This window comes from Galeopterus variegatus, unplaced genomic scaffold, assembly GCF_000696425.1.
Source record: "Galeopterus variegatus unplaced genomic scaffold, G_variegatus-3.0.2 Scaffold23715, whole genome shotgun sequence".
In the NCBI taxonomy this organism is placed as follows: domain Eukaryota; kingdom Metazoa; phylum Chordata; class Mammalia; order Dermoptera; family Cynocephalidae; genus Galeopterus; species Galeopterus variegatus.
Genome location: NW_007749826.1, coordinates 1 through 10,576, shown reverse-complemented (window position 1 = coordinate 10,576; position 10,576 = coordinate 1). Strand labels below are relative to the sequence as shown.

Sequence of the window (10,576 nt, the reverse complement as noted above, 5' to 3'; positions counted from 1 at the left end):
AATAAGCAAGAGGATTTGCAGTTTTATCTGAAGTTAGGTGAAGATTTTGACCAATTTGGACCAGCATTTGTGATCTCAGGCAAATATTTAACCTCTTTGAGAATCAGTTTTTCTCATGTAACATAAAGTAATTTTAGAATATGTACACCAGGGATTGCTGTGATAACATGGGAAGTATTGAGTGTGTTGCTAGCCACACGATTTCCTCTCTATAAGTTCCTATGTACCCAACTTCTCTTAAAATTCACAGTCATGGGAGACGGAGGAGTGGAGGTAGCGAGGGGAGCTAGAGCTAGACCCAGATTAAAGGAATCATAGAAGATGGAGGGATCCCAGAGGGCCTTGGAAGGCAAGGGCCTCTCTAGCCCTCAACACTCAACAATAAAATTATTCAGTGCCACCTAGAATATACATAAAACACTTAGGGATAGGCTTAAATGTAACATGCACTTTATTGTTTTAATCACTCTATGACATCTTGTTGTTGTTGAGACATTGCTAATAAATCCAAGGTCATAGGTGGCCAAATGTTCAAGGAACTGCTTTTCTTGGACTTGGGTGGCACCTCTTGGACTGGCGTCTTTGGGTAAGGATGGAGATAAAGTGAGATGGTGAGTTTTCAGTCTTTTCCTGGTGGAACTGGGTGTCATGAAGTTGGCTATAGGACACTTTTGGAGCGGGGCTTTATTGGATCCCTGGGGTCCTTTGTCAAAGCCAAGCCCATGGCCTCTTGGATGCTCCTAGCGGCTCTGAGCCCTGATTTGATGGCCGTGTCAATCCAGCCATGGGGCAGGGCAGTGTGCTCACCAGCAAAGTGGACCCACCCTTCTGGCCAGCAGAGCTCCTGGGCATAGTCTATATATTGGCAGGGGGTGAAGAAGGTGAAGCCGCCCATGAAATAAGGGTGCTGGCTCCAGTGCTTGATCTTGGAGTAGGGGCACAAGGCCCGGAGCTCCTCTTTGGGGTGGTCATGGACAGCGGCCAGGTCATCCAGGATGACATCCACCACCTGGGCATGGTCCATGGCAGCAAAAAACATGGAGTCACCATCCACAGTATAGAAGGCCAGGATGACCCCTATGCCATTGGGGAAGATGTGATTGGGGTAGTAGATGGGAAGGCCAGTCGGTGCTGGACTTGCCACCGAAGATGCTGTTGCATTTCCAGAAACGCTGCATGCAGGCCAGGATCACTTCGGTGGTGCTGCTGTAGTGGACAGAATGCAATACATCCTCCTTGTCTGGGGAGAGAGGCAGCTGAAAACAGAGAAGCCAGGCAGCCTTGGCTGTGCTGTCCACCACCGCACAATCGGCGGTCGGACGAGCCCGGGGCTGCAGAGGATCGGGTGTTTGGTGAATGATGTGGATGCGGTCTCCAGATGTCTCCAATTCCTCTGCTGGTGAATGGAGGTGGACTGTCCCCATCAAAAAGGCATCGTGCAGGGCCTGGGGGAGCTGGTCAAAGCCCCCAGTGATTTCATCAAACCTGAGATTGAGCAGGCAAAGGAAGGAGAAAGAAGCCGGTTGATGCACAAGGCCATGCAGAGGATTGGTCCTTTGGACTGGGCAGTGGCTGAGTCTTCTAATAGTCTTGCTATTGTGTCTAGTAGTCTTGCATGTGTGCAAGGGAGATAAGCATTGGGCCACCCACTCAGGGTGGCCCTTAGCTCCAGGAAACTAGGAAAAGGCATAGATTTGGGCTGACAATCAGAAAAATGCATCCCCCGTGAGCATGCCCAACCCCTTCTTTCCCCTCAGTGGCCACCTCCATGCAGAATGCCTGGCCTCGGGGCTGATAGAGAACATGGGCTTTTACGGGCATGCTCAGCCCCTTCCATAATGCCCCTAGAGAGAGCCCAACACTGGGTGGCCCTCAAAGAATGCAGTCTTAGCATTATTATCCCCCACTTGGTTAGTCTTAAAACCCCCTTGTTTTCCATTCTCCCTCTGTGGCAACTCTTGGCTTGAATTTGAACTGATTCACCCTGAGAAAAAAGGCTGGGGAGAAGTAGAAGGAAGCAACTGGGGAACGAAGAGGCCTGGATGCTCAAATCACTAAATCTATCAGGGCTCACCAGCTCAGTTGCCCTCTTGTAAATGTCTGTAGTCTGTTGTGTCTGAATCCCGTCACAGAACTCTGAGTGAAAGTAAATCCCAGTTTAGTTTATTTTTGTAGCCAGAGATTGCATGGTCAGTGACTAGGGGTTTGATGGACAGGGTGTGTGTTAGGTGCCCCTGATACAACTTCCTGGGCTGGAAGTTAACAAGTGCCCCCTGCATGGACCCCTGAAGCAGAGCTAAGGTGACAGTCTGTGTAACAGAACAGGTGAGGCCCAAAGCAGAGCAGATCTGTAGCCTCTCGATATCCCCTTAGTCAGTGGTTCTCAAAGTGGGGTGCCTAGAAAGGCAGCAGCAGCCTCACTGGGAATATGTCAGAAATGCATCACTCTGTCAGATCTACTGACTCTGTGGGGAAGGTCCAGCCATCTGTGTTTAATAAGCACCCTTCCACCTCCAGTGATTCTGAGTCTCACTGGAATTTGGAACCCCCTGCCTCCCCCATCCCTCACTCCCATTTCCTTTGGGATTTTCACCTGATTTATCTAGTTTTTTCTTTCTACCACTGTTCTCATTGGTAACTGGTCAACCCATGCTACCCACCTCATTACCCACCAGGGCTCCTGGAAGGAGGAGATGCTGTCATGCAAAGTTTCTATAAAGGCTTCATAGTAGCCAGCATCTGCATTCAACAGGTCCCCGATCATCTATCGGCACAGCCCCAAGGCTCAGGTTCCCCACCTTGATCGGGTGCTCCTGCAACCATGTGCAAGGAGAGAAGGTAGGTAGGTCAGAATGTCCAGGGAGCCAACATGAGAGTTCCTGCTTCCCACCCCAGGACAGGGAGGAACAGAAATGGACAGGGTGGAATGTGCCCTCAGCTGGGCCCCTAGGGACTGCCGAGGGACTACCTTGCACTCAGAGCTCTGAAGATGGTGCTTGAAATGCTCCCTGGTCCTAATAATGCAGAAAATAGCCACTACTCAGGGTCACTTTCCACCTACAGACACTCTTCTGAGCCCTTCACTTGTATAATCCTCATATATAATCCTGAGAACTCCTGTTTTACAGATGGGGAAAGTGAGGCTCTGTCTTCATGTCCACCTGCACGTATATTAGCCCCGGCCTGGCTTCTCTGACCTGCCTCGTAATGCCAACCCAGGAGGAATCTGGGTAGTGAGTGTTTCTTTTCACTCTGCTCTGACTCCCTACATCTACCCCTACCATCCCACTGTCCCGGCCACCCCTCCAGCAAGTGATTGTGAGGTTCTGCTTCTGATGCACCCATTGATCAGTGATTGTACCCTGTGCTTTGCCCCTGCTCCCTTCTCTCAGGCAAAGCTAGGGAGGATATAACAGCGCTGCCTGGAAGATCTTCACTGGTTAGGGTGTCTGACCATCTGGTCCAGCTAGGGCTGAGGGGTGTCGATGGCCAATTTAGTCCCCTTGTCACCAGTGTAGGCAGGCCTGGAGGCTGGGCATCTGGGGAGTAGGCCTGAAAGGGGCCATCAGGATGGCTGGGCCCTGCCATCCTAACATATGCCTGGGCAAAATGCCTTTTATAAACATGCTTGTTTAAACCAGACATGAGACTGCAGGACCCCATAATCTCAGGGACAGCAATGTCAGAAAGTGCTCAGACACATACTGGTCAATAAGACCTTTAACTTCGACAATTTGGACCCAGAGAAGTTGGTCAGCTTCTCTGTGAGGAAATTAGTTGCAGGGGATGGATGGTGGGGAACGGGGCACTGGGGATCATCTCTGGCTCATCTTTTTCACCAATCCCTCCCTCCCTGCCTTTTGAACATTGAGTATACAATAGCCAGACCACATATGACAATAGGACTTTGACCTACAACCTTTGAAAAAGCAAACAGCCTAGGAAGCCAAATCACAACCTAGCAGCAATCAACCTAGGTCTTGGTCAATGACTATCAGCTTCCCTATTTTTGCACTCCCTCCTCTGCTCAGCTTCCAACTCAGAACCAACCAGAGAAACCCAAATATCCTCCCCTAGCCAATGACACAGGTGCCCACCCTTCTAGTTAGCTGCCTCCAGTTTCCCTACGCCAACAGCCTCCGAACAGTGCCCATCAGAAACCTTCCCTGTTTTCCACTATATGTATACAAGACTTTCCCACACCTTTTCCTGCCTTTGAGCTTCTGCCAAATGCAAGTGGTGGTGGTTGACTCCCTTGATATAGCAAACTGTGAATAAATAGTCTTTGGTTACTTTCCTTTCGGTGGATTATCTTTGTTTATTTCCTTCCTTTTCTTACTCTCTTCTTCCCTTCCTACTTCTCATTCTTCCCTCCTTCCTTCCTTACAGTATGATATGATATTTTGGTGGAAAATAAATCAGGGAAGGGCAAATAGGAAGTGACTTTCAGGTGGAGAAGGAGGGAATTGTCTCAATTCCAAGGAGACATTTGAACCAAGACCTGAAGAAGGTAAGGGGTGAGCCATGTGTACATGTGTGGAAGAGCATCCAGACACATGAAACAGCCAGTTTAAAGGCCCTGAGAGTTTTCTCGATGGCATAGTTAATAAATAGCAAGACGTGCAGATAAGCAACAGAGGACTCTTCCTTCTTGGGGAACCACGAGCCATGGGAAGGTTTGGAGTGGACCTAGGAGGACATCTGTGTGCAGGGAGGGCAAGTCTAAGGCTGAACATCCCCTCTCCTGCTACAAGTCTGGGAAGGGGGTGATGGTTCTGCCACAGTTTCTGGGGAGCTGTGACAGGGTGGGATGTGAGCAGCAAGAATCGGGGATGCTGGGCCTGGCCATGGTGGAGTAGGAGTCGTACTTCTTCAGCACCCGGCTGCAGCTGCTCCTCTCCAGCTCCTCCACCACCTGGGCATAAAGGAAGGAGGGGAGAAGGGTGTGTTGGTGAAGGTCTGCTTGGTACAGGCCCTTGACCCTGCCCCATCCAGCCCCCATGTTCCATGGTCATTTGTTCACTCTCTTCTCCTTGTGTGTGTCTGAGGCTTGCTTTATATGAGTCCTGGGCTTCAGGAATGTGTCCCACAACCAGACTGGCGTCTCCCATAATGGAAACTTCACTTCCGCCCTTAGACATACTTCAGGGTATGTAAAAGTAGGAACAAGGGCTCCGCATCGGCCTTGGAGCTCCCAGAGGTGGGAAGTTTACCCCCTTGTCCTGTATGGGGACATTTCTGTATGCCTCTGAGGCCATTGTGAATGTCATGGGTGCTGGAGGGCTTTGAGTGAGGCTGGACCAGAGTCCAGGAGCTGGGCACACTTACGCTGAGCCGAAGCAGGACAACACTTCAGCAAAGGTAGGACACTTGGGCAGAGGCCTCCCATGAGCAGTGTCTGTCCCACGAGTCAGGCCGTCACGCCAAGATCCCCTTGGGCCAGGGGTCAGGAAATACAAAGGCACTGTCAAAGCTGGGTAAACCTGGGTATAGTGGATTGAATTATGTCCCCCGCAAAATCCTTGAAGCTTGAGTTATGTCCCCCAAGTTTTATGTATTAGAAACTTGGCCCCCACTGTGACTGTTAAGAGGGTGGGAAATCCTATTATGGTAATTGAAAGGTGGAGCCTTGAAGAGATGATTGGACTGTAGGACCCTGCAGTAGTGAATGCATTAAAAATGGTGGTCAGGGGTGTGGTTCTGAGGCTTTAAAAGAAGAGGAGAGTCTGTCTGTCTGTCTCTCTCTCTGTTCTCTCCGCTTCCACCATCTTGCAATGTGAGACCCCTCGGTCATTGTCGTCACCACCATATGGACTTTGGACTTCTGAGCCTCAGAAACTGTAAGCAATAAATATCGTTTTTCTTTATAAATTACCCCATTTCAGGTATTTTATTATAAGCAATAGGAATGGACTAATACAACAGGCCAGACAGAAAAAGGTGGACAGGTGTTGTAGGCAGGAACCAGCATTGTTTCTCCTCTTTGACCACATATCTATAAAGATGACTATAATTCTGGCACTGGCTATGTGGCTGGCACAGTTCTGATCACTGTATGTACATGCATCCTTTCACTTAATCTCACAATCAATCCAGGAGACAGGCTCCAGTACTATGGTCATTTTACAGAAACTGGAGCACAGAGATGGCAAGTGTCTTGCCCAGGGTCACACAGCACATTCAAATCCAGAGTTCAGCTGTGGGTCTCTCTCTGCTTTACCCTGGATCTGCCCATGATGATTACAATGGCAACTGATTTGCTTTCTGCTCAAGCACATGTGGAAATGTCTGGGATCTGAGAGTGCACAATGACTGCTGAGCATGTGGCTGAGATGGGAAGCGGCTGTGAGGGTAAGGCAGGGCAGACAAAGGCCAGGCTGGCGAGCCCTCCTGTGCATGGGCCTGGGGTCTGGGGCAGAAATCCTTCCAATTCACTTAAGGAATCAGAAAAACTTGGGGAAGTTTGCCTGAGATGACCCAAAACTGTTGGCAACCTGCATCAGAATCACCCTGCTCCCCACCTCGGCTTACCTTCCACAGTGACTTATTGAAGAGACGTTCTGCTGTCTTCCCCACCTCATCTGCCCTGACTGGGTAGCCCAGAAGGCTGGGATTGGACTGCACATCCCCCGTGAGCTGCTGCACCCCATTGATCAGCATCCTGGTCTGGTTGTTGTAAGGGCAGAACTCCTTGAGGTTCAGCCCAAACTTCCTGATGAACTCATGGGAGAGCCTGTGGGGTGAGTCAAAGACTACTCTAGCCAGAATAAGAAAGCAGCCAGGCTTCCCTGCACTCACGTCCTGCCCCCCACAGATTCTCTAGGGCCACCTCTGGCCTCCCATCACAGAAGGGATGGCAAGCCTCCTGGTCACCAAACCAGATTAATGGCAGTGGGACCAGGAGGGAATTGAGCCACCATTCTTGTGGTCACACCACACCAGGCTGGCCTTCTGCACTGGCTGAGATCTCTCTCACTTTGCCTGAGAACTGTGGCCTTCAGGACTTCAGGTGTGTCTACTCCAGGTCCTGGAGGTGGCATGAAGGAGGCCTGGGGAGGGTGCTCCGGGCTCATCCTCTCCCGAGGCCACGTGCACTGTTCCCAAGCCTCCAGTCTGCATCCTCAAACCCCCACTCACCCCTTCAGGATGGCCCCCCTGGATTCTGGGGCTTCCGTGAGACACCACACCTTCTAGGAACAATACTCATATTTATGTCATTAGCAAACCTAGCAAACTGCTCTGACTTTCCAAGGTGCTCTCCCTTCTTCATTATCTTTTGTGATCCTCAGTACAGCCTCCTAGGTAGTCAAGGCAGGTGTGGTTATGCCAATTATGTGGATTAAAACATTAATCCACAGCCAGGAGAGCTGTGAAATGAGTTGGATCAGATTCCAGCCCTCTGGCTTCCAGTAAAGGACTCTACCCACCTCTGTTTCTCATCCTTGGTGCCGACCGCCCACACCCCACCCTCCCTCACCTTCCCCCGCTTCTCTTGACCATACCTGTGGTTGACAGGGATCCTCATGGCACCCAGCTCTATGTCCCACTGTGCTCCAGGCACTCTGTGGGTCTCTATTCTTCCACCCACATGCCCTGGGGCCTCCAGGACAGTCACCTAGAAAGATAGCCCTTTCCTAGACTTAACGGGTTGGCCATGATCCCTCCACATCACACCCTCCTCTTCCCCTCTGGCAGGCTCAGATCCACAACCCTTTGGGCCTCTTCCCAAGATCTCCCTCCCTTATGGAATTAGACCGCCTGGGTCTTCTATCCCTTCTACCCCAGCCTAGAGCGCTCGACCTAGCCCTCATCCCCAGCTCTCTAGGGCCATCTACTGCCCACTCTCCCACCTCCCAACTCAAAGCCTAAGTCCCATTGTGTACCTGGTGGCCAGCATCCTGCAGGGTCTTGGCGGCGGTGAGCCCAGCCATCCCTGCCCCAATCACTACTATTTGTTTCCTTTCTGCTGTCTGCCCCAGCCTGTTCTGGGCTAGCTGAACTAATTCTTCATGTTGGAGATGCTCCAAGCACTTGACAAGCTGGCTGTTGAAGGCCATGGGCTGGCCCATGCTGAGCACAGACAGGAGAGCAAGGGCCAGCCAACCCATACACATGGCTGTGGAGAGAGCAGTCAGGCAAATGGCTGCTGACCAAGGAAGTGGTTGTATCACTGGAACTGCGATGCAACATCTGGCAGTCCCATTTTCTTCTTCCCCTACCAGAAGGTGCGTTAGTCATGGGACCTACCATGCTCGCACTGCGCCCTCCTGACCCTGCTGCTGGTCAGAGATGCCCCTTCAGGGATCAATGACCCCTACCCAGGTGCAGACTGCACACCTGCCCAAGGGGCCTGCCATCACCTGGACTGTTACACAGGAGACAGGGGACAGGTGAGGTGGACCTGCCCACCTCATCGGGTGCCACTATTCCCCCTTTGGGGTTGATAGAATGTTTACTGCAGTGAGAAGACCCTAATTCACTGCAGCCGTGGAAGAACCAGGTGAGAATGGAGAGCATCAAGACATTGTTTAATAACGAAGACAGTCTCTGAGATGTGCCTGGCAGGCTGCCAGCTTCCCAAGCCCCAGAGAGACATCATGGGGTCATTTCCTAGAGACGGCCCCAGCTCATCACAGTTAGAGTTTGTCAGACTATGAGCTTGCATTTCCATACCTGCCTCCTGATGTGCTTCCGTTGCATTCTGGCTCAGCTCCCAGGAGAGATGTGCCGAACCTTCTGTCTAGGAGCCCATGAAAACTGTGTACTTTGTGATTGCTGTGTTCTTTTGTTGTTGTTTTTAAAACTATCCTCTGTGTTACGAGCTGAATTATGTCCCCCAAAATTCGTATGTTTAAGCCTTAACCCCCAGGACCTCAGAATGTGACTGCATTTGGGGACAGGGCCTTCAAAGAGGCGATTGAGTTAAAATGAGGTCATTAGACTGTGTCCTAATCCAATCCGTATTAGTCTGTTTTTGTTGCTTATAACAAAATATCTGAGACTGGGTGATTTATAAAGAAAAACGACATTTATTGCTTATGGGTTCTGAGGCTGGGAAGTCCAAAGTCCATCTAGTGGTGGTGACAGTGACTCAGGAGTCTCAGATTAGAAGATGGTGGAAGCAGGGAGAGCAGAGAGAAAGAGACAGACTCTCTTCTTTTAAAGCCCTCAGAACCACACCCCTGGCCACCATTTTAAATGCATTCACTACTGCACGGTCCTACAATCCAATCACCTCTTCAAGGCTCCACCTTTCAATTACCAATAATAGGATTTCCCACCATCTTAACAGTCACAGTGGGGGCTAAGTTTCTAATACATAAAACTTGGGGGACACAATTCAAGCTTCAGGGAGTTTTGAGGGACATAATTCAATCCACTACACAATCTGACTGGAATCTTTATAGGAAAGAGAAATTTGAACACACATAAAGCCACCAGGAAAATGCACACATGTAAGGACACAGTGAGAAGGTGGCCATCTCCAACCAAAGGAGGAGGCCTCCAGAGAAGCCAGACCTACTGATGACACCTTGACCTAGGATATCCAGCCTGCAGAACTCCAAGAAAATATATTTCTGTTGTTTATGCCACCTAGTCTGTAGAATTTTGTTATGGCATCCCAAGCTGACTGATGCAGTCTGTTCCTCTGCATCTTTCCCCATAGTGAAGAAGAGAGAGGCTGGTTCCCACCCAACTCTCTAGGAACACTTACCACTGTGCATGGTTAAAAATGTGTACCGTATTCATTTTTCATGTGTATTTGCATGGGCATATGTGAATGTACTCCTGTCTTCCATGTCAGTATTTATAATTCAGGCCACCTTTCTCCTTTCCCTTAGGATAGAGAGGCATAGCAGCATTACAGAAAACAGAAGCACAGAGGGACCAATCCTTTGTACCCCTCCTGCTTCCTGGGTGTAACTGCACACTCCCCGGCTCTGTTCCACCCATCACCATTAACAGCTTGCTGTGGTCCCTTCAATTCTTGCACAGAGTATATGAGACAGTTGCTCAATCTCCTGTCTTCTCCATCTTGAACCAGAAATCAACCCCTCTGCACAGAACCTGCCTCATAGTGATCACTCAGCACATTTGTGGAATGCAGGGGTGGAAGAATGAGCAGATGGATGAACTAATGAACGGAGAGATGTATGGACAAATAAACGAGTGGATGGGTGGGCAGAGAGACGGATACACGGACGGATGCTTTGGGGCCTCCTGTGATGCTTCTCTCTGCCTCTGCATTTCATCCCAGCTTCCAGGCCCGGAGGCAGTGCCCAGCCTGGACTTTCTTCCTCCAGTCCTTTGGTCTGCCTGTCTCTGGCCACTCTCCCGAGGGCTCCCCTGCTTCTCCAGCCTGCCTTAAGAACCTGTGTGTCTGGCTTTCTAATTCCTTTTACTGTATGTATCTGCACATTCATCAGAATTCAGCCTTTCTCCACCCTCCAAATTCATCCATCTCTCCTTTCTTCAAGGCATGAGAGTGGGGCTTCTCTCCTTCCTTTAAGTGACAATGCGGAATCTGACCCACCCTGAAATCAAAGTCTTGGCCCTTTTTCTCTTTGTCCCTTGT

The 10,576-nt window shown here is 50.2% G+C and overlaps 1 protein-coding gene across 1 annotated transcript; it reads right to left on the bottom strand.

Annotated features, from left to right (window-relative positions):
- Positions 1–658: 658 nt before the first annotated feature.
- On the bottom strand, positions 659–8,069 carry LOC103583510 (L-amino-acid oxidase-like). Its single transcript, XM_008564807.1, is given in 7 exon segments — positions 659–1,115; positions 1,117–1,485; positions 2,673–2,764; positions 4,847–4,915; positions 6,532–6,733; positions 7,503–7,615; positions 7,884–8,069. Coding segments are annotated over 7 exon segments (1,488 nt in total).
- Positions 8,070–10,576: the final 2,507 nt, after the last annotated feature.